The 25,060-nt window shown below is 45.4% G+C and overlaps 1 protein-coding gene across 2 annotated transcripts in view; it reads left to right on the forward strand.

Moving 5' to 3' along the window:
* LOC140410702 (adhesion G-protein coupled receptor F1-like) overlaps nucleotides 1-24,097 on the forward strand; it is a 540,253-nt gene extending 516,156 nt beyond the window's left edge. For both annotated transcript variants that reach the window (XM_072499141.1, XM_072499142.1), the window contains 5 exons: nucleotides 14,163-15,548; nucleotides 17,786-17,827; nucleotides 17,916-17,972; nucleotides 19,265-19,334; nucleotides 22,454-24,097. In XM_072499141.1, the coding sequence (XP_072355242.1) occupies nucleotides 14,163-15,548; nucleotides 17,786-17,827; nucleotides 17,916-17,972; nucleotides 19,265-19,334; nucleotides 22,454-22,527 (1,629 nt within the window). In that variant the 3' untranslated portion in view covers nucleotides 22,528-24,097. The remainder of the gene's footprint in view (nucleotides 1-14,162; nucleotides 15,549-17,785; nucleotides 17,828-17,915; nucleotides 17,973-19,264; nucleotides 19,335-22,453) is intronic.
* The last annotated feature ends 963 nt before the right edge of the window (nucleotides 24,098-25,060 follow it).

Here is a 25,060-nt window from a genome sequence, read left to right on the forward strand (position 1 = left end):
TGGAGAATCGCCCCCTTTGTCTATAATCCGGTATGCTATGATGTTTCAGGTGCGCAAATAAATGCTTCTTAAATGATTTGATGATTCTCACCTCTACCATCCTTTTAGGCTGTAAATTCCAGATTCCCACCATCGCCTGGGGTGAAACAGATTTTCTTCAAATCCCCTCTAAATATCCGGGTGGGATTCTCCAATAATGGGGCTATATCCCCACGCAAGCGTCAAAACGCGGGTGTTTCACTCTGGACTTTCGTTAAGAAACGCCGCCACATGGGACATGGCGGACTCAGACCGCGGACCAGCACCAGTAACGTGGGTCCCCCCCGAGATCGTGCGCGCCCGTGGATCGGTGCCGCCTGATCCCTGTCCCGGCTGTCCATGAGGGCTCGCCCGGTGAAGGATTCCCCCCCCCCACCTCCCCACGAGGGAGGCCGCGGACTGAGTCCATAGCCGTCACGCCGACTTCCCGACGGGTGAGACCATGAGAGACCCACGCCATCGGGAACTTGGCCAGTTACACTTGGAGAATCACCGCGGGGGCCTCTGTCAATAGTCCCCTGCCTTCACCGCGTAGACTGCATGCGCGCGATTCACGGCAATTCTCCGGATTTCGCCGTAAATGCCCACTCTTCACCCCCGCGCCGATGGCGATTTCGGCACGGAGGCTCAGAGATTCCAACCCCCTATCTATGTCCTTCATAATTTTGTACACTTCACTCAGTTCATAGAACACAGAACATAGAGTGCAGAAGGAGGCCACTCAGCCCATCGAGCCTGCACCGACCCACTTAAGCCTCCACTTAACCCCCTATCCTTAGAGTTCCCTCCTTAGCTTTCTCTGTTCCAAGGAAAACAACCACGCCTATCGAGACTCTCTTCATAACTCCAGCTGAAATGCTCCAGCCCAGGCAACATCCTTTGAATCAACTCTACAGCATTTCTAGTGCAATTACATCTTTCCTTTGTGTGGTGATCAGAGCTGCACACAGCACTCTAGATGTAGCCTGGCGAGCATTTGGTTCAGCTCCATCATAACCTCCCTGCTCTTGTATTCTATGCCTCGGCTAATAAAGGAAAATATCCCATGTTATGAACCATCCCATCGACCTGTCCTGCTGCCTTCAGGGGTCTTTGGACATGCACCCCGAAATCAGACTGGTCCTCTACACTTCCTAGCATCCTGCCTGTACACCCTTGCCTCAACCGGAACGTTGGATTCATGTCTCATTACATTCACACCCCACCATCTGGCCTGGGCTTGTGAAATCCTACCAACTGTCCTGGCTTGAGACAATTTACACCTCTTTAACCTGTGATTATCCCTCTCTCCATTGGCACAGGTGGACCTGTAAAGTCTTAATTACCTGCAAAGACTCACATTCGAAGTATCATCTTGCAACATTGACTTTGTCTCTATGTGTTTGTGGAACACACCACTCAGCTGATGCAGGAGCTGCGGCCCGAAAGCTAGTGACTCCAAACAAACCTGTTGGACTTTAACCTGGTGTTGTAAGACTTCTTACTGTGCCCACCCCCGTCAAATGCCGGCAGCTCCACATCATGACTCCCTTGCCTTGTTAGTCCTCCCAAAATGCTTCACCTCACACGTTTCATTTGGCATAATCTGCCTATCTGACCAACCCATCTATATCATCCTGTAATCTAAGGCTTTCCTCCTCACCATCTACCACATCACCAATTATCGTATCATCTGCGAACTTATAGATCATACCTCCCATATTTGCATCTAGATCATTAATGTGTACTACAAACAGCAAGTGACCCAGCACCGATCCCTGTGGTAAACTACTGGACACAGGATTCCAGTCATATAAATAATCTTTGACCAACACCCTCTGCCTCCTACCACCAAACTAATTTTGAATCCAATTTGCCAAATTTCCCTGGATCCCATGGGCTCTTACTTTCTTTATCAGTCTCCCGTGCGGGATCTTGTTAAGAGCATGCAGAAGCTTCCTTGTCAAAATGCATTGCTCACATAATCATTTTTTGTGTAACAGTGCACTAGGTAATTAAGTTAATCCTTCACCTTTGTAACCTGGTCAAAATCTTCAGATTGTTGGGTGTAAGGAAATATGTTTGTTAGGCCTTAGCCTCCTTTTATATCACCTATTATCTCACGATGCTAAGTGACAATGAATTGAGACCAACATCTCTCTGAGAGGTTCCACTACATAACTTGCATAGAACAGTTAACATATTTCAGAATGGTGCCATCGGAGAACTCTTTGACGTTTGTATGACTGCCTCATGTTTTTCTTTGAAAAGAGCTAGACTGAGAGTATTGCCTTTACATTTGATGGACAAATAAGCGAAATTGTGAAGGCACAAATTAAAAATGCAGTGGAGGTATGTGGTCCATCTTTTAGTCTGGGGCTTCAGCTGAAAGTGAGGTTTATTTGACCTGCAAACACCCATGATTTCTTCCTGAGGACACTTTCTTCTCATCAATAATCTACCACATTAGGTTTGCTTGAAGATTAGCTATAAGGTTTGAAAATTTCTTAACTTGCTGAAGAGGAGTCTTGAATTCCAGAATGTCCAAACTTGGTTCATCCTCGTACATAGGATCCAGTTCAATACCAAACGCATCAATCTCAATAACATTGGATTTAATACAAGTCAGAAGCATCTTTTCAAAAAATACCTCATGACTGATGCATTGGTTCTGCTTCATTCTACAGAACTGTATAGAACCAGAGAGGTGACTTTGGACCTGGACACAGCAGTTTAGAAATTAGATGGCCCTGAAGATTTGGGGGGGATGGGTGTTGCAATTTGGGTGCACTGTATGCCGTCAGGAAAGATTGAACGGACTATTTAGAAAAGGGAAGGCTGGGAGTGAGTGTCACAATATGTGGATATTGTAGAGTACATAAAGGGTTAATGTAATGTTACTACTCTAGTCACTAGATGGTGTTATAAAGCAACCATATAAATAGTGTAGCCACCTAAATTGGCCAACTCCCGATTTAAAATGGTGAACGGCAAAGGCTGATGGAAAAGTCAGCCAACAAGACAGAAACCAGCAGCTGCAGGTTTGCTGTGTATTTATCTCTGCAAAGGCCAGACAACATCGATACCAGCGACCATCAGCAATCCCCGGGAACAATAAGTAACATTTTGGACACACAAAGCAAAGCCAGACTCCTCGGCGCCAGCAGGAGCCAACACAAAGGAGGTGAACGAGCACCTCGAGACCGCCCATTGATCAGGGAACCGCTCAAGTATTGGAGAAAATCGAACCAAGCGATTGGGACAAAGTCCAATCACTTGGGATCAGGTACAGGGTCCGCCCCGAAAGGCGGGAAGCCCCTGGGGACTATAAGAGTTAAGCCCCAAGTTCAAATCGCTCTCTTCAGCAGCTCTTCACCTCTGCGTCCTGCCAGGGTCACCCAGCAACACGAACCAACATTGACCGTGACCGGTGCAGTGACTCCCGAACACAGTAAGTCTTAATTCAATGCTCGCTATGAGATAGGCGCTCCTAGCTACCAATCCGTACCAACTTCAAATCCCGCAGACTCAGAACACGAACGACAGGCCATTTGTTCCCCTGACCTGGTGGGCCAGTCCGAAGTTAAGTATAGGCCTGTTAGTTGTAGAAGTAGCTTAGACGTAGAATTTGTGCATGAGTAGCGATTACTGTGTATAATAAATGTGCTTTGATTAAAATCTTACTAATTGGTGTATTGGATTATTGATCATTACTCAGACTTGAACCTCGTGGCCGTATCATAACGATACCTGGCGACTCGAGAACAAAGGTAATAAAACAGAGCAATTGAACCAAGGAGAAAGTTAGCAACAATAGGATATAATTATCAAATGCCTCGACTTCTGGGAGAGAGTGGGAGAGAGCAAGAGAAGTAGAGACAGAGTAGGTGTGAGATAGCTTAACTGATATCGTAGTTTAGCATTGTAGATGTGCAGTGTAATCTTTACATAACTAATTCCTTAGTAATATGTTCAAATCTAATTCAGTATAGTGTAATAAATTAGCTTTGTTTGTTAAACACTGCTTGTTCTTTGTTAACACAACAACCTTCACCATCCTGAAAGAACAAAAACAAAGAACACAACAGTGACATCATTAAGTTCCTTATTATTATGAAAGAGCAGCACGGTACCATAGTGGTTAGCACAGTTGCTTCACAGCTCCAGGGTCCCAGGTTCAATTCCAGGCCTGGGTCACTGTCTGTGCGGAGTCTGCGCGTTCTCCCCGTGTCTGCGAGTGTTTCAACCGTGTGCTCTTGTTTCCTCCCACAGTCCAAAGATGTGCAGGTTAGGTGGATTGGCCATGATAAATTGCCCTTAGTGTCCAAAAATAAAATGTGAGGTGGGGTTACTGGGTTACAGGGATAGGGGGGAGGCATAGGCTTAAGTAGGGTGCTCTTTCCAAGAGCCAGTGCAGACTTGATGGGCCGAATGGCCTCCTTCGGCACTGTAAATTCTATGATTCTATGATAATGTAAATTTTGGAGACGATATTTCCACCTGTTGGGAGACTAAAATATAAGGGGGTCACCCAAAAAATTGTTAGGAGGTTCAGGGTGAATTAATTTACACAGAGTGGTTAGAATATGAAATTTGCTATCAGTAATTAACTAATGCCAGCATTTGGTCTTCAGACAAAACCAAGGTGATTGGTTCACCACCACCATTGTAATCTTTATGTTTGGTTGGAATTGGTGCCTTAGGTTTCAACATCTTTCTATCCTAATGGGCTTGAACCATAATTGATCTTCAGAGTTCAGTTGTGAGCAATCAAATGAAGAAATAGCTCATTAATTTCCAGCTAGAATATAAAGAATAATAACTTGATAAAACTTTGTGAGTGTCGCCATGCCCCATAAAATTATAATGTGGAGCAAAATTATAGTCCGGGATCAGTAAATTACATTATTAGTAGTAAGTCATCGTTCAATGGACGTGGTTCAGATATACAACTACAACACTCTAATTCCAATTTTCCAACCAGTGTGTCCTTCAAACGCCGGTAACTCATTTGTCTGGATTAAACTCCATTTGCCATTTCTCTTCCCAAGTCTCCAACCTAAGTGGTTAGCACTGTTGCTTCACTGCACTCAGGTCCCAGGTTCGATTCCCGGCTTGGGTCACTGTCTATGTGGAGTTTGCCCTTTCTCCCCGTGTCTGCGTGGGTTTCCTCCGCGTGCTCCTGTTTCCTCCCACAAGTCGCGAAAGACGTGCTGTTAGGTAAGTTGGACATTCTGAATTCTCCCTCTGTGTACCCGAACAGGCGCCGGAGTGTGGTGACTAGGGGATTTTCACAGTTACTTCATTGCAGTGTTAATGTTATTCTACTTGTCACAATAATAAAGATTATTATTGTTAAATGAAGCTCACTGCGAAGCAGAAAAGTGATGCATTTACCCTCACACACCTGTTTGAAATAATGTCCTTGCAGATAAGAAAAAATGGGCAAGAAATGAGCAACATAGCTTCAATGGGAATATGGAAGCCGGACATTTCCACTTTTCCATCAAACTGTCCCATTATTCTGCAGCCTCTTGAAAAATGGAAATATAAAATGTGAATTAAGTGGGGCGATTGGGTGATACTACTGTTTTCACAGAATCACAGTGTAGAAGAGGCTCTTTTGCCCATCGAGTCTGCACCAAAGCATTAAAAACACCTGACCTGCCAATCTAATTCCATTTGCTAGAATTTGGCCTATAGCCTTGAATGTTATGACATGTCAAGTGCTCATTCAGGTACTTTTTAAAGGATGTGAGGCATCCCACCTCTTCCACCTTCCCAGGAAGTGCATTGCAGACCGTCGCCACCCTCTGGGTAAAAACGCTTATCGTCAAATCCCCCTTGACCTTCACCTTGAACTTGTGCCCCCTCATAACTGACCCTTCAAATAAGAGGGACAGCTGCTCCATATACGCCATGTCCATGCCCCTCAAAATCTTATAGAATTTACAGTGCAGAAGGAGGACATTCGGCCCATCGAGTCAGCACCGGCTCTTAGAAAGAACACCCCATTTAAGCACACACCTCCACCCTATCTCCGTAAACCAGTAATACCATATAACCTAAGGACAATTTAGCATGGCCAATCCACCTAACCTGCACATCTTTGGACTGTGGGAGAAAACCGGACCACCCGGAGGAACCCCACGTACACACTGGGAGAAAGTGCAGACTCCGCACAGACAGTGACCCAAGCCGGGAATTGAACCTGGGTCCCTGGAGCTGTGAAGCAACTGTGCTAACCACTGTGCTACCGTGCTGCCCCTTGTACACCACGATCAGGTCACCCCTCAGCCTTCCCTCTCCAGTGAAAACAACCCAAGCTTATCCAACCTCTCTTCATAACTTAAATGCTCCACCCCAGGCAACCTCCTGGTGATCGCCTCTGCACCCCTTCCAGTGCAATCAAATCCTCCCAATAATGTGGCGACCAGAATTCTACACTCCTCCAGCTCTGGCCTCACCAAAGTTCTGTACAACGCCAACATGACCTCCCTGCTTTTGTAGTCTATGCCTCGATTGATAAAGGCAAATGTCCCATATGCCTTTTTCACCACCCTATTAACGTGCCCTCTGCATTCCAAGATCTATGGATAAACATGCCAAGGTCCCTTTATTCCTCGGAACTTCCCAGTGTCAGACCATTCATACAATATATAAATCTTTATTGTCACAAGTAGGCTTACATTAACACTGCCATGAAGTTACTGTGAAATGCCCCTAGTCGCCACATTCCAGCGCCTGTTCGGGTACACAGAGGGAGAATTCAGAATGTCTAAATCATCTAACAGCACGTCTTTCGGGACTTGTGTGAGGAAACCGGAGCACCCGGAGGAAACCCACGCAGACACGGGGACAACATGCAGACTGCACACAGACAGTGACCCAAGCCGGGAATCGAACCTGGGACCCTGGAGCTGTGAAGCAACAGTGCTATCCATTATGCTACGCTACCGTCATTGAATACTTCCTTGTCGCATTACTCTTTCCAAAATGTATCACCTCACACCTTTCAGGATTAAATTCCATTTGCCACTTTTCTGCCCATTTGACTATCCTGTTTATATCTTCCTGTAAACCAAGACATGCAACCTCACTGTTAACCACCCAACCAATCTTTGTGTCATCTGCAAACTTACTGATCCTACCCCGACATCATATTCTATGTTGTTTATATCAATGACAAACAACAGGGACCCCTGTGGTACGCCACTGGACACTGGCTTCCAGCCTCTAAAGCTGCCGCCTGTCATCACCCTCTGTCTTCTACAGCTGAACCACATTGAATCCACATTATCAAGTTACCCTGAACCCCATGTGCATTTGCCTTCTTTATAAGCCTCCCCTGTGGGACCTTATCAAAGGCTTTGCTGAAAACCATGTAAACTATATCAGCTGCACTACCCTCATCTACACACCTGGTCACATGCTCAAAAAGTGCAATCAAATTTGTTAGCCATGACATCCTTCTGCTAGGTAATTTGGACATTCTGAATTCTCCCTCTGTGTGCCCGAATAGGCGCTGGAATGTGGCAACTAGGGGCTTTTCACAGTAACTTCCTTGCAGTGATAATAATAATGTAAGTGTACTTGTGACAATGAACAATATTATTATGACAATGCTATGCTGACTATACCTGATAAAACCTTGCCTCTCCATGTGAAGATTGATTCTCTTCTTCAGAATTTTCTCCAATAGTTTCCCCACTACTGACGTGAGACTCCTGGGGCGGGATTCTCCGACCCCCCACAGGGTCGGAGAATCGCCGGGGGCTGGCGTGAATCCCGCCCCCGCCGGTTGCCGAATTCTCCGGCACCGGATATTCGGCGGTAGCGGGAATCGCGCCGGTTGGCGGGCCCCCCACCGGCGTGGATTGAACCACCTTTGGGACGGCGGGACACGGCGGCGCGGGCGGGGTCCTGGGGGGGGGGGGCGCGGGGCGATCTGGCCCCGGAGTGTGCCCCATGGTGGCCTGGCCCGCGATCGGGGCCCACCGATCCGTGGGCGGGCCTCTGCCGTGGGGGCACTCTTTTCCTTCCGCCTTCGCCATGGTCTCCACCATGGAGGAGGCGGAAGAGACCCCCTCCACTGCGCATGCGCGGGGATGCCGTGAGCGGCCACTGACGCTCCCGCGCATGCGCCGCCCGGCAAAGTCAGTTTTGCGCCAGCTGGCGGGGCACCAAAGGCCTTTCCCGCCAGCTGGCGGGGCGGAAATCAGTCCGGCGCGGGCCTAGCCCCTCAAGGTTAGGGCTCGGCCCCTCAAGATGCGGAGACTCTCGCACCTTTGGGGCGGCGCGATGCCGGACTGATTCGCGCCGTTTTTGGCGCCAGTCGGCGGACATCGAGCCCATATCGGAGAATCGCGCCCCTGGTCTGTAGTTCCTTGGTTTATCTCTACAACCTTTCTTAAATAGTGGGATCACATTAGCTGTTCTCTCATCCTCTGGCACATCCCCCGTGGCCAGAGAGGAATAAAAAAATTGGGTCAGAGCCCCTGCAATCGCCCACCTCGCTTCCCACAGCATGCTGGGACACAATTCATGTGGACTTGGAGAGTTGTCTGCATTTAAGCCTGCCAACACCTCCAATACCTTGTCACTTCCTATGGTAATTTGCTCAATAATTTCACAATCTATGTCCTCGAGTTCTATATCTACCTCCTCATTCTCTTGGGTGAAGATAGACATAAAATATTCGTTCAGCACTCTACCAATGTCCTCTAGCTCCACCCATAGGTTTCCCCATTGATCCCTAATGGACCCTACTCTTCCCTGGTTATCCTCTTCTCATTGATATACTTGTTGAATATCTTGGGATTTTTGCAGTTTTTACCAGCCAGAGTGTCCTGAATGTCTCTAGTTATCCATGATTCTCTGGGCTTGTTAATCCTTCTTATTACCCTTGAGGGAACATGTTAAGTCTGTATCCTCCCCATTTCCTTTTTGAATGCTGATGCACTATCCGCATGTGGCGGGCGGTGTTAAAGATGGCGACGCCCACAGGCCGCATGTGGTCTGATGGGAGGAAGATGGCGGCGCCCACGGGCCACACGTGTTCTGCTGGGAGGAAGACGATGGCGCCCACGGGTCACTCGTGGGGGGTGCAGGAACAATGAGCCTGGATACAGCGGCGATCAACCGGGCCTGGCACACCGCAGCGAAATGTCCCTTCTTCCCGCAGGCCTTGCAGATTGCGCTCCGCGCCGGGCAGCGTTGCCGGGGGTGCTTTGTCTGCCCGCAGAAATAGTATTTGGGCCCCCGGGGTTGGCTGGCTGCCGCGCGGCGCAGGCTTGGGGTTGGCTGGGGGCAGCCGCTGGTTTGGGCCCAAGATGTCCATGAGGGTGCCGTGCAGTCGGGGCGTACGACTGTACGTTATGGGAGGCAACAGTCAGTGAGTTTGCGAGCTGCCTGGTTGCCGCAAGGTCGCGGGTACCCCCTTCTATAGGCGCTGGCGGATGTACGCTGACCCCATGCCCGTAACAAAAACGTCCCTGATTAAAAGTTCAGTATGTTCGACTGCCGAAATGCCTGGCAATCACAGTTCCTCACCAGGATGTGCAGGGCACGCCAGAAATCGTCTGAAGACTCACCAGGGAGTTGCTGACTCATGGACAGGAGGTGCCTGGCGTATCGTTTGTTGATGGGTGAATATAATGTCCTTTCAGGCGCTCCATTGCTTCCGTGTAAGTAGGCGCATCCGGACGCGCCGTTGGCTGCTTGCGGGTGCAGCTGTAGGCGATCAGGCTTGATGCGTAGTTCCATTGCTGTAATATCTCTGCTTAATAAATTGATGCACTATCAATTACGATGAAACGAGAGTAGAGAGTAATCGAGGTTTTATCAAGCAGAGATGTGTTGCCTCCTGCAGCTGCTACCAGAAATGGGAGCAGCTCGGTGTGCACGCACATTTATACTCTGCCTACTGGGCGGAACCAGCAGGTAGGAATCTACCCCCGTACCTGTAGTACAGGAGGCTTACCGTATTACCTCAAATACAAGTATTATACAAACAGTGGTGACTACCATAAACGCCACCCCATTGCTCTTCTGTAGATTTCCCCACAAATAACTCTCTCCAGTCTACCTTTGCCAGATGCTGCTTATTTTACTAAAATCCACTCTTCCCCCAATCCAAAACGTTTTTTTGCAACTTGTCCATTTCTTTATCCAAACTTTCGTCCCATCTTTTCTAGTCCTCACTGCTGTCTCACAGCGACAGGGACCTAGGTTCAAGTCCAGCCTGGGGTGACTGTCTGTCTGCGTGGTGTTGCACGTTCTTCCCATGTGCCCTTGCCTTTTTGCCATTTAGAAACATCCTAACCTTTTTTTGTAATGTGGCTCTATTTGCTTCTCTTCCTTGATTACCCTATGTCCCGTTTTTTTGCATTTTATTGTTCTTTTATTACTGTCCTTGTTTCTCTTTCCCTTGTCACTCTGATTAGGTGTCACCCCCCACCGCCCCCCCCGGCCATTCTAAGCTAAAGCCTTCACAATCACACTAACAAGCATTCCCACTAGGACATCCATCCTGGACCTTCGCAGGTGTGACCCATGCAGTTTGTACAGCTCCCACCTCCCCCAGAACCATTCCCAATGTCCCAGAATCTGAAACCTTCCCCCTTGCACCAGCATTCCAGCCATGTATTCATTCGATATATCCTTCTGTTTCTACTCTGACGAACACGTGGCAATGGTAGTAATTCTGGAATCACTACCTTTGAGGTCCTGCTTTTCAACTTGCTTCCAAACTGCCTATATTGAGGTTTTAGGAACTCATCCTTTTAATTACCTATGTGTTTGGTACCGATTGGTACCTCTCCAGAATGTCCTGTATCCACTCTGAGACACCCTTGATCATAGCATCTGGAAGGCTACATACCATCCTAGAGTCTCGTTTATGGCCACAGAAAGGCCTATCTATTTCTGTTACAATTGAATCCCCTACAACTACTACATTCCTGCACTTTTTACTCCTCCCTGTGCAGCAGAGCCAACCAAGGTGCAACAAAGTTGGCTGGTGCTGCTTTCCCCTGAGAGGTCATTTTGTTCATGGGATGTAGACTTCGTTGGATGTGCCAGCATTGTTGTTTATCCCTGAGGGCATTTAAGGATCAACCACATTGCTATGGATCTGGAGTCACATGCAGGCTGGACCAGACCAGGTCAGGATGAACGATTTTCTTCTCTAAAGGACATTACTGAATCAGATGGTTTTTTACGACACTCGACAATTGTTTCATGGTCACCTTTTAGTCTTTTGATTCCAGATTTTTACTGAAATCAAATTTCACCATTTGCCATGGTGAGATTCGAACCTGGGTCCTCAGAGCATGGCTCTGAGTCTCTGGATTACTAGTCCACCGATAATACCACTATGCCACTGCCTCCCCACAACTGTATCCAAAGCTGTACATCTGTCTTTCAGGGGAATGGCCGCAGGAGATTCCTTCACTGACTGCTTCATCCTCTTGCTCTGCCTGGTGGTCAACCATTTCCTTCCTGCTGGTGGACACTTAGCCTGCAATGTGATCACCTCTCTATACATGCTGACCATGGTACTCTCTGCCTCCTAGCCACTGTTCCAGCTCTGAAACCCTGGTTTCCAGGAGCTGTAGCTGGAGACACCTCCTGCACCCATGTTGGCCCCGAATGCTGGAAATGTTTCTCGGATTCCTACATAGGGAATGAGGAGAAAACCACGCATTTGTTCTCCTGTCATGACTTACTCCTTTGGATTAAACCTTTAAAGGACTCTTGAAATCAGATAATATTAAGTACTTTAGGGTCCTTCTTCCCTTGACCTCATTAATACTGAATAAAACCCTTACAAACTATAAATCACAAAATAAAGACTTTACAAACTATAAGCGATAATAGCAGTATAAATACTCAACATCTGTACTCACTCAATTGGCAGCCCCAATTTGCCCCACTTTCACATCTTGGTATCACTTCAGGCACTTCAGGAACTCCGCCTCTGGATTGAGTGCATGTACGCTGGGTTGCTCCTTTTAAAGATTCCCCGCTGCTCTGCTCAGCAGCTGCTCACCAGATTCACTCTCCGACATCTGGGGCGCGATTCGCCGACCCCCCCACCGGGTCGGAGAATCGCCGGGGGTCAGCGTGAATCCTGCCCCCGCCATGTCCTGAATTCTCCGCCACTGGAGATTCGGTGGCGGCGGGAATCCCCCGACGATTCTCCGTTCCGCGATGGGCCGAAGTCCTGCCGCTGTCAACCCACGCCGGCCGGCGTGGATTGAACCACCTTTCGAACGGCGGCACAAGGCGGCGCGGCCGGGCTCCGGGGTCCTGGGGGGGGCGCGGGGCGATCTGGCCCCGGGGGGTGCCCCTCGGTGGCCTGGACCGCGATCAGGGCACACCGATCCGCGGGCGGGCCTGTGCCGTGGGGGCACTCTTTTCCTTCTGCCTTCGCCATGGTCTCCACTATGGCAGAGGCGGAAAAGACCCCCTCCACTGTGCATGCGCGGGGATGCCATGAGCGGCCACTGACACTCCCGCGCATGCGCCGCACGGCAATGTCATTTCTGCGCCAGCTGGCGGGGCACCAAAGGCCTTTCCCGCCAGCTGGCGGGGCGGAAATCAGTCCGGCGTGGGCCTAGCCCCTGAAGGTGAGGGCTCAGCCCCCCAAGATGCGGAGAATTCCGCACCTTCGGGGCGGCACGATGCCGGACGGATTTGCGCCGTTTTTGGTGCCGGTCGGCGGACATCGCACCGATTGCGGAGAATCCCGCCCCTGGGGCGCGATTCTCTGACCCACCACCGGGTCGGAGAATCGCAGGGGGTCGGCGTGAATCCCGCCCCCGCCGTGTCCCGAACTCTCCACCACCGGAGATTCGGCGGGGGCGGGAATCGCGCCGCGCCGGTCGGCGGAAATCCCCTGGCAATTCTCCGGTCCACGATGGGCCGAAGTCCTGCCGCTGTCAACCTACGGCAGCCGGCGTGGATTGAGCCACCTTTTGAACGGCGGCACAACGCGGCGCGGGCGGGCTCCGGGGTCCTGGGGGGGGCGCGGTGCGATCTGGCCCCGGGTGGTGTCCCCACGGTGGCCTGGCCCACGATCGGGGCCCACCGATCTGCGGGCAGGCCTGTGCCATGGGGGCACTCTTTTCCTTCCGCCTTCGCCATGGTCTCCACTGCGCATGCGTGGGGATGCTGTGAACGCCTGCTGACGCTCCCGCGCATGCGCCGCCTGGCAAAGTCATTTCCGTGCCAGCTGGCGGGGCACCAAAGGCCTTTCCCGCCAGCTGGCAGGACGGAAATCAGTGGGGCGCCGGGCCTAGCCCCTCAAGGTGAGGGCTCGGCCCCCCAAGATGCGGAGAACTCCGCACCTTTGGGGCGGTGCGATGCCGGACTGATTCGCGCCGTTTTTGGTGCCGATTGCGGAGAATCCCGCCCCAGGTGTTCTGTACTGTAAGAGTTACTTAAATTCCCTTTTACCTTATTTTAAAGAACAGGAGCACTCGCCAAACCTACTCATCAGTCAGAAAAAAGAAGAAAATGATCACTTCCTCCTTCTTTCACCTCACTCTTTGTTTCACCAAACTCCCCCTGCACGTAGGTTGTCTTAATAATCAGATTGTTAATTACTCAGATTGTCTTAAAGGTCAAGGTTTAATTATTTCTGAGCTGCATGGACGTAAAAGAAGCTTGACAATTATAAAGGACATTGGTGAGGTCACACAAATAAAGTGCATAGACTGGTTCCTAGATGTGGACACTAATCTATGATGAGAGATTGACTAGGCCAGGCCTACATTCCCAGGATTTTGGAAGAATAACAGATGCTCTAATTGAAAAATATAGAATTCCAAGGGTAAATGCTGAGAAAATGTTTCCCCTCACTGGAGAACATGAGGGTGACAGTGTCAAAATAAGGAGAAGCCATTTAGAAATGAGATGAGGAGAAAGTTATTCTGTCAGCGATTGTGAATTCTGGAATTCTTGAACCCAGAGGGATATGGATCTTTAGTCACTCAGTAGGGACATGCTTAATTGGCCAACTTCCGCTTTTGCTGCATATCAGTTTTGCCTGTTCATGTGTTCAAGCCTGTATCTTTGGCAATATTTCTGAACATGAAATTGAATATTTGATTTATAAAGCTTTATTTTGTGTTTTTCAGAATTTCTTGGAAACTATGAGTGCAGTTATCTCTCTTGCATCAATAGATACATGGCAAGTTCTCACAAACACACAAAATGAAAATGATCCCAATCCTAGTTCTCAATTATTACAGGCAGTGGAAAATTTTAATACTCGTCTCGTTCTGCAGAATGACACTTTAAACATCAAAGAAGAGAATCTTGAGCTCAGAGCTGCTAGAATTTTTCGTCAGAATAAGAACTTCTCTATTAATGAAACCTTTGCTAATTTTACCATCGAGGAATATGCCAATTTACGTGCTAATGTATTCATTTCCTCTGAAGAATTTGAGGACACACCAAATGCCACAGTAATCACAATTGCATATCCAACATGGATTGATATTTTACCCAATACCACAACCTTCAGTGGGAACTTTTTGATTAATGGTCTTGTTGCGACAATAACATTAAATGTTAAGAACCCTGTTAACATCAACTTGACATTCTCACCAAGAAATCAGACGCTTGATCTGAACACTGCCGTGTGTGCATTTTGGGATTTTAGTGGCAATGGTGCATGGAATAACACTGGCTGTAAACGTGAAATTATTGGGGAAAATATCTTATGTAACTGTAAGCACTTGACGTCTTTTTCAATGTTAATGTCCCCTGATTTAATAGACGACCCAGCTTTGACGTATATAACTATAATCGGAGTTGCCGTTTCAATTGGATGTTTATTAATCACGATTATTATAGAGGGTATAGCGTGGAAGCATGTGACCAAAAATAAGACCTCTTACACTCGCCATATTGGAATTCTGAACATTGCGGTAAATCTCCTGGTAGCTGATATATGGTTCATTGTGGCTTCAGCTGTAGATCCAGGAACAAGGGCTTGCACAGCTGCTACTTTCTTCATTCACTTTTTCTATCTTGCCTTATTTTTTTGGATGTTAACCTTGGGCCTTCTACTTGTGTATCGTTTGCTTTTCCTATTCCATGACCTCAGTAAGTCAGTTATGATGGGAATATCATTTAGTATTGGTTACCTATGTCCATTAATAATCTCTGTCATCACAATCGGCGTTACCTATCCAAGAAACAGTTACACCAGAGAAGATGCCTGCTGGCTCGGCTGGGATAAAGGGTACCCTCTACTTGCATTTGTTATACCTGCACTGGCTATAATCGCAATCAACCTCATTATTCTGACTGTAGTCATATTTAAGCTGTTACGACCAACAATCGGGGACAGATCCAGAAGCAATAACCAGGAGAGAGAAACATTCAAACAAGTTGTGAGAAGCATTGCTGTGCTAACCCCAATCCTCGGTCTGACCTGGGCATTTGGAATACCAACGTTTCAAAAGGGTTCTCCTAAAGCTTTCCATTATATATTTACAATTCTCAATGCTTTTCAGGTATGTTTAACCTATACTTTTAGAATTTTTACTCTAACTGTTTAGTTTACTCGTATTTAATGCAGTCAAATTCAAGTAAAGTAATAATCACCAGCGAGGCATGTTCCATGAGTCAAACGGTAGCACAGTGGTTATCACTGCTGCTTCACAACGCCAAGGTCCCAGGTTCGATTCCCGGCTTGGATCACTAGCTGTGCGGAGTCTGCACGTTCTCCCCGTGTCTGCGTCGGTTTCCTCCGGGTGCTCCGGTTTCCTCCCATAAGTCCCGAAAGACATGCTTGTCAGGTGAATTGGACATTTTAAATTCTCCGTTAGTGTACCCGAACAGGCACTGGAGTGTGGCGACTAGGGGATTTTCACAGTAACTCCATTGCAGTGTTAATGTAAGCCTACATATGACACTAAAAAAGATTATTATTAACTTGGCAATTTCCAGCATAGTGGAGGAAGGAGAGCAATATAGATAGCTATCTTGACTGTGATTCTTCATGATAAGTAGCACTGTTTCATGTGAGATTTGATTATCTAGCATCTTTCATGTTGTCAGAACTTCCCAAAATGCTTCAAAGACAATTTTGAAAATGTAATCATTGCAATGCCAGCAAAATAAATTATTCTAATCTTAGATGGATCAGAAGATTCCTTCTATGTATTTTGTGTGAAAACATTTTGAACATTTGGGGTATTTAATTTTGTCAGAGTTAGGCCACAGAAGTCATTGCTCACCGAGTTAAACTTTCCGACTACATAAAGATTAAACTTTTTGGGTTGTGAAGGTCAGGCATGCACTAGCTCTTGAGAGACCGTTCAGTAATTATAATATGATAATGAGGTGACTATCACAGATGTTGGTAGCTTCCGGGATTCCTAAGCTCACGAATCCTGCTAAAAGAAAACAAAAAGGAATCTGTAGTTTTTCCAGCATGGCTTGTGGGCAAGGTGAAGCAGGAATTCTCCCTATGAACCCCTGGGTCCTGTAATTTTCAGACCACCTTCTCCTCACTATCTCCAGATCCCATCATCTATCTATCTCCAGAAGCTCTTCTGCCCCTTTCTCTGGAGCCGCTCACTGGAGCTCTTCTTCATGGTGTGAACCTCACTGCCTGTGATTAAAAGACTCCACCATCCCGAAGATCTCTGAACCACCTTCTTCCTGTGAACTCCAGTCCCCAATCCATGTGATCTTGCCCCTCATTATCTCTGGAATCCCCTTCACACAATCTCCTACCCACCTGCCCCTCCACCCTATGTAATCTCTGCAAATCCCACACCCTCATTCTATCTGACCCCCTTTTCAGGAGCTTACCCCTGGTTTCTTTGGATCCTCATCTATGTGATCTCCAGATCACCTCCCCACAATCCCCAGAATTCCTCCAACCTTCAACTTCCATGATGCTGTCTCCAAAACCTCTCCCCCCGATACCCAGGCACTCTGCCATAAATCTCTCCCCTGTGATCTCCCCTTTCCATAATCGCCACATAATCCATCCAGAATTTCTCCCTCCCGGATCTCTCCCTCCAGAATCTCCAGACCTCGTCCATGTTTCCCAGCTGCAATACTCTAAAGCAGCTTATCCCACAGAGATCCCAGCCAACCAGCTATTCAACCTGGTCAGCTTCAAGCAGGAAATCCACCTTCCTCATATTTCGCACCACTCTTTATCTCCTCTGGCCACACGCCACATTGTAATGAGGGCCATGGGATACAAAAGCACGGGAGTTATGCAGGGAAATGTTCAGGGAGATAATTTCAAACTTAAGGGCCAAGGCAACTGATGTGCAGAGATGCCAGTGGAGGTTATAATTAACAATAGTGAAGAGGACAGAAGCAAAGATACACAGATCTCAAAATATTGGTGGGCAGAGATGGGAACCATGAAGAGATCTGTTAACCAGGTAATAATTTTAACCATCCTGACCATTCTCTGCAATAGGAACTTACAGGTTTGAACAGGGAACAGGGTTTGATTATGATTCTGGAGGGTATGGGCCTAAAATCAGCAGGGAACGTTTTTGTGGGAGAGGGAGGAAAATAGTTTTCCAGGCCTGCCAGCAGCTTGCTCTGATAAGATTGGTACTGGATATCACTGGTGAAAAGAAACCTCTCCTGTCAAACCAGATTTATTTATTAATGAATGGTGAATTCAGAATAAGTAGTGCAATGTTTAAAAAAAAAAGTGTTTGCAATTTGTGAAAGATCTATTGCTTATCTGCTTCAGAATATTTTCCTTTTTTAGGGATTCTTTATTTTGGTCTTTGGAACATTCATGGATAACAAGGTGAGCTACGAGCTTCAGTTCTTCCATTTTCCAGCATTATTTATTTTCACTTCATCGAATAAAATGTTTTCTTCTGCTGTTAACTCAGGTACGAGAAATGTTGATGAAGAAATTTTCATTGTCAGGATTTTCTTCCCGAACAAAGGTAAGGGTTGAACAATAGAATGGGAGATAATTACCATCTGAAAGAGAAACGATATAAAAATGCTGAGATAGACACCTTTCCTCAAAACTGATCTAAAATGGAATTGGTCGGTTATTGTGAAAGTGAGCAAACCACTGCGAAAGGGAGCGCAATAAGAGTTTACACTATATATTTATGTATTTGACACAATGTCTCAAGGTCCAATTTAGAGAATTAACAAGAGTAATGGGCGGTTTAATGCAAGGTCTGAAGAATGGGGTTTGATTAGACTTTTGAAGGCATGTGTAAGATTAGAAAGATGGAGGGGGTCTGAGAATGGAATTCATGATAATATTGCTCAACCAACAAGAAGCTGTTCCACTAATAAAAGGGCAAAGGGAAGGCAATAGACAAAGGGAGACCAGTAAGCCGGAGGTTAGAAGAATGTATGCAAGATGGGAAACGTTTCTAGAGTTGAAGAGCAGCTGGATCACGGAGGGATAGGAAGAAAAGCTGGGATATATAATGCTTATCAGGTCCATATTTAACCACACCAAGATGAAGATAATACTGATCCTAGTGTCATGATCCAAAAAGAGTGATGTTTTCCAGATGTATGTTGACGACAGTACCTAAACACCAACTCTCTTAATCCACCCAATGTCTAAATTGGCAGGCTTCATGTCAAGGATGTGAAATCATTTTCTCAAATTAACTACCGGGAAGATTAAAGCTATTTGTCTGCACTACTAACTCCATTCCCTAATCTCCTTGACAGCATCTGATGCTGAAACAAGCTATTCACAGCCCTTGAGGTTAGCTTAACAGAGGGACAAAGGAATTCGGAGCAGAAGTAGGCAATTCAGCCCTTCGTGCCTGCTCCGCCATTCCATCAGATCATGGCTGATCTCTTCCTGGTCTCAGATTCACCTCCCTACTTGTTCCCTAACCCTTTAACTGTTTTCTTTTACCAGAAATATATCTATCTCCTTCTTGAAACCATTTAATGACTCAGATTCCACCGCACTATGGTGCAGCGAGTTCCACAAATTCACCAGTCTCTGCGAGCAGTTCCTCCTCATCTCAGTTCTAAATCTACCGCCTTTCACCCTGTATCTATGACCTCTCGTTCTAGAGGTCTAGAGATTCCACATATTCACTCCATTCCCAAGACTGTATCCTCTTTAGCACTGTTCCTTATCGAATCACTTTTCTCAGAGAACAGAGAATTGTAGGGAGCTGGAAAAAAAGTAACAAGTGAATAAACAAAGGCTGTTTCCAAATTAACGTGCATGATTTTTTAAATTTTTCAGACTGTCGAGAGCCCTTCTTCTACTACAAAGCCATCCTCAAAACCAAATTTTTCGTTTCATTCTAGAAAGAGTAAGTATAACCATGGAGCTGAACAATAATAGAACCCTTCCCAAGATAAAAGGTTAAATGTTCCTCCAAAGAATAATGTTATATGTGTCGCTGTAATTTATTGGCTATTATTAAAGTGAAAGGATTCGTGTTCTGTGCAAGAAATTATCAAATTGGGCCTGGATTTTAACTGCGAGCAGATTTCTGGGGAAAAGTGCCTGAGAGTTATTCCCTGCCCACCTGCACCAGAATAAAGCCCGGACCATTTCAATAACTGCACCTCATTTAAACACTCACTTATTGTCCAGTTAAGTCAGCAGGAAGCAGCAGAAATCATACAGCCCAATGGCTGCCTGTTGATGCCAACTGACTCTCAGGCCATCATCTGGAGGGTCATGTGATCAGGAAGGATTGTGGTTACGGTTATTATTCTGCAACGCATCTGCACATCCTGACCCTTACAAACAAAAGATTTTAGATTCACCTGTCAGGGCCTCTCTATCTTCAAACCAGTTTCTGCCTAAGCAGAGAGCGGCTTCAACTTCCCTGGTTCAATTTCCAATCACAGTCTGTTTCAAACTGCCATCAGATCCTATTGACATGACAGGACATCAATTTGCATCAATTTATTAGGCACCTGAGTGCTTTAAGCAAGCATTTCATTCACTTGCAAAATCAAAAACAATGGAACCAAGTAGGTAAATAACCTGCTTATTACTAACTTCCCACATGTCTCGTCCCTGCTGGGTCAAACTGGGACAAAGCAATGTACAGACAGTGTACCTTGCACAGTTAATAAATGCATATGAATCTGTTAATGGATCCAGTGCATTTAAAGGCACAATGCCAATATTCTAAAAACAACCAAACAGCATGATGCGACCACCAATTCACTCGAGACAAGAGTAAAGGTAAACCGTGGATTTAATCAACTTAGAACAGTACCTGCCTGCGACTGTGACAATACTGTGCACCGCCTACAGGCGGACTGCTCTTTATATCCCCCCCCCTCAAGGGGAGGAGCCATGGGCAGAGCTCATACATGTCCCAACATGTTCCCCCATGGATGATGCCATACAATGGCCCATAGGTGGAGCCCACAAGGGCAACAACATAGCATAGATGCAAATACAAAGGTGTAGCATGGTACTGATACAGTGGTGGATTATTGGTATAATACATTCACCACACAGCATGATGTGCGCTTGATGTGCGTAATAATGTTTTTTTAAAATCAATTCATAATAATTAGGAGTCCGGTAAATGTATGATGAAATTATGTTTTTGAAAATATGGCAATTTGTGGGGACTGAAGGAGCCAAGTTTTGCTACGTAAAGGATTGGTCTCTTGTCTATCACAGTCAAATTCTTCACAGGAGAAAGAACTTTGCAAGCCTTGTCTTCGATCTTGAACCACTGATTTCTTGAGTTCCAGTAAACTGCATCAAAACAATTTTGTACCAGTTTATCCTCCCATGTAAAATTCTAAAGCAACAATGGCCACTTCCCTCTGCTGGTATTGAAGATAAAAAGCCAGATCTAAAAATCCATGCTGGGGGAAGCTGAGCTTTGTAATTGACTTCAATGAATTTGGGAAAATAATATTTGTTCTGCATGGTGGTGTATTGTCATAACAGAAGTCTACTTTGCAGCATTTATATCCAGTGTCTGACATATTTTCGCCAATATGTGGTTGGATTCTCTGGTCCCACAGACGCATGTATCTCAGCAGCTCGCCTTTCACTGGCGGTGGGATTTTCTACACCTGCCACTTGTCAGTGGGATTTCTTGTTGAAGCCACCCCATGCCCCTGGAAAACCCATGGGTGGGGGTGCACTGTCGGTGGGAACAGAGAATTTCAATAGCTGGAGAATTCCAGCCATGATATTTTGTATCAGTGATTTCAGATTCCAAAGATCTACAATGACGCTATGCAGTGCACAATCACTGAGTAGTTTTCTCAATAATTCTTCTCTTTGCTATTTTTATGAAAGTTCTAACCTATATGGGTCAATTTGCAGGGTGGAGCCATCAGTGAGGAGCCTCAATATAAACAAACATCCATTTTAGTGTTGACTCTATAATAATATATTCACAACTCCAACTGCTGCTTCACAAAACAGAAAGCTTAAAGGAAAGCCTTACAAAGTTCACCCTAATGTATTAGAAGAGGGAACAAATATATTGTTGATTTGATAAATGTTTGTTGGTATCACATTCTGTGGTACCACAGCTCAAGGCTCTACCTTCCAGCTGTCCTAGCTTGCTCTCATTGTCCAATTCTTTGTTCAATATCAAGATGGGGATAAATATCAGGACATTTTTCAGCAAGACCTTGCTGTTCCACTACACCAAATTCTGCACTTCAGTATTATATTTTGTCCCCTTATTGACAGTCACTCTGAGCCAGATTATGTCCATCATTAATGCCCTGTTTGATCTCCAACTTCCATTTCCAACCTGATACCCTATCCACTACTATGACTGTCTGTCTGCATCTTAGCAGTATTTGCTGTCCCCGCCTTTATCTCTCCCCATCACAGCTTAAATCTTTACTCCAGACTTGCTCATCTTCAAACCTGACGACTGCAGTGATTTCATGCCAGGCATCTAACTTTTGTTCAATGTAAACTGAAACTCATTCTAATCTCTGCCACACACCCTGCAACAAGAATCTCGATCCCTTTCCATCTTTGTCCTTTTCTCCTCAATGCAGTAAATTAGAAATGTGTCCGACACCATTTTCCAACCTTAGCCACTTTCTCCAGTCCTATGTTCTAGGATGTGCTCTCTCTCTTCCATCATAGTCCCCTTTTTATTCCATTATTTTCTTGTCTAAGCTTTCAGCTTTTCAGCTCCTCATTTTGCCATTCGCCACAATTCTTTCTCATCTTTTGAAAAGTTCCTTATTATCAACTTTAATAACCACTTCTTCAATCATCTTACGGCCTTTCTTCCATCACTGTTTTGTGTCAGTCAAACATTTAAAGGCGTAATAAAGATACAGTTTGTTGTTGTTGTGGATGTATAACCCTATGCTATAATTAAAAAGAGCTCTGCAGGTAAGTAAATGTACATTAATACAGTGGTGCTATGTGATTCCAATTCTTGCTAATCTTTTTCCTGCTCCAATCTTTCAGAAAAATACATCTTAACTCATCAATTATACTCGAGCGATAACAACCCATTTCAAAGCTATTCTAGTCTAAGTTAACTAATAGAGGTCAAAGATAAAACTGACCCTCTTCAGGTCCAGAAGAAAGAATAAAAATTATCAACTTACCCAAGGAGAAACCATTTTAGAAGTTATTCAAGAGGAAGTGAGTGCTTTTGTATAAACGTTTTTGGCATTGGGCTTCTCAATAGACATTATGTAATGGGGTTAGCAACATTTTCTATTGTGTACTGGGGCAATAACTCATTAATAAAAAGACACACAACAACCTTTTTGGTGAAAGCTGACAATTACCTGCAGCATCATACAGTTCATTATAAGATTGTGCTATTATGAGTGGGATTATTCATCATCATTGATTCATTTATATAAGTAAACCAGATAAACTTGTTTTACAGAAAATGTTGTGGACAATCTTAGAAACGTGATTTTATGTTTTGATTAATATTTGAGAGTGAACATACAGCTTTCTTTCCCTATTCCCCCACATCCCGGCCGCACCCCGAATTCCTGTTTTGGCTCTGCGCAAAGTCTCACAAATTTGTGGGCTTGAAAAGTTCACAACAATGCCAGATCGGATTAGGATACTGAAATTTTGCTTGACCTTCTGTTGAAAGTATGGAGAATTTTGCAAAAACATTCCTCAAGAAACTTATGTGCCTTCCTTCAATAACTCAGGTCAGCATGGAGCAGAGTTCATCTCATTAGGATTGCTATTAGGAAAAACTTTGGCATTTGTCAGTAGGAAAGGGGAAAATTTGCCTCTGTTCCCACTTTTTAATCACCATTTACTGACCTCTGCTGCAAAAGATGTTTTTTAAGATGTAGAGTAATGCTTTAGTATCCCAGAACTCCCTCCCTCACCACCCACTGTCTTCTTCCACTCCGACACACTCCACACCTGCTCCCTATGATTGCATAGCTCACTGTCACATACTGTCTACATTCACACAAAAACAATGGCCATACGGGACAATCCTTCTGTTCCTGGACCCAGACATCAACACCTTTCATGGGCAAAGATAGAAAATAGGAAAGGGGAGAAAAATAGTCTCGCTCATCCTCAATGGAATTAATTTTACATGGTCTGTGGGTCAGAGCAAAATGTTTATTGAACTTAAAATCATCGAGGAAAGTTGAGTAAAATACTTCACAAAATATATTAGAACGGAATTTATCTTTTGCCCAGTTAATGAACTAAACTTTGATGATGCTAAATACTGAAATTAATAATTGTTAGTGTTAGAAACTATTAATATGATGAATGTTTCTTTAAAACTCATCTTTAAGAATACTATTAATCTTTGTTACTTATATATTTGAAATTTCTGTCAAATGGCATTTTAAACTTGAGGGAAATAATGGCTCTTTGCAAAGTAATTTTGGTTTTAACACTGGGACTATAATACCATGAGTGGAATTTACGTTTTTCTGTATATTCAGCATTATAAATGTGCTTTGTTCCTATTCATGCCTTAATTTTAACAAAATATAAAATTTTGCTCCATATAATTTTATGAAATTTGTTTTTGCAAGATACAACCTCTTGTGACCTATGTGAACATAATTTGTTGATTAAAGGAATGACATAAATGAATGAATAATTGTATTCTGGTGGTGATGTTTTAAATGACAACAGGTAAGTAATAACTTGTCCATCATTAAACCCTAAGGAAGTAGGGACTGGCAAGTCTCCAGTCTATCTATTGCAGTGAACCTGAGCGTGGTTCAGAAAACGGATAAGAGGGAAATTCAAAGGTATTGATTATGCAGAAGAGAGGAAGAAATATGCTTGAAGAGAAAAGTAAAATATTAACATTGAATTTGGTTTTCCAAGTGACAGCAGCTGCTTTCTACACCTCTGTCTGAGGCAGCAGGTGTAAGGGAAAGGGAAGTGAAAAAGCAGTGATTTTTCACTGGTTCTGCCGGTACAGTTCTTTAGCTTTTAGGCAGGCATGACTGATGGCGGCGTGTCTCTGATACAGGAGTGTCTCTGATACAGGAGGGGTCACAATATACGGATCAATTATATGGGGTCTGATGGGGCTGGGGGAGGTGGGATTGGCAGGATTTGCATTTTGTGGTACCCTCCCTTGGGCATTGGGGGCACCTGCGTTACATACTTATCCCTTGACCCACTGCAAGGTTCACTGCATCAGGGCCACACTGGAAGCTACTACCACCAATCCTGGCTCATGTGAATTCCAGCAGAGAGGGCCAGAGCATCATGAGGGTGTGGAGAATTGGGTGTCTCGCCCATTAATCAGATGTAAATTGGTTCAAATAACCCATTTGCGTCTTCGTGCAGGTGCTGGGCATGTAGTTCAATGTCGCTGCCGGTGAGGGACTGGAGCATTAGAATGGAATTAGCAGTGGGTGCTGATCCTGTTTTTTGTCTGACACATGATTCACTGCCGCATTGCGAACTCTGATACCGGCGGCGGACAGCAGGGAACCCCCCCAACATTTCTGAGCATCAATTATAGAAAGGTTATCCAAGCTGCCAAAATGATATCATAAAGATTTACTACAATAGAGTCGTAGATGTCTACAGTACAGAAAAGGCTCTTCG

The sequence above is a fragment of the Scyliorhinus torazame genome, chromosome 4 (assembly GCF_047496885.1).
Source record: "Scyliorhinus torazame isolate Kashiwa2021f chromosome 4, sScyTor2.1, whole genome shotgun sequence".
Classification (NCBI taxonomy): domain Eukaryota; kingdom Metazoa; phylum Chordata; class Chondrichthyes; order Carcharhiniformes; family Scyliorhinidae; genus Scyliorhinus; species Scyliorhinus torazame.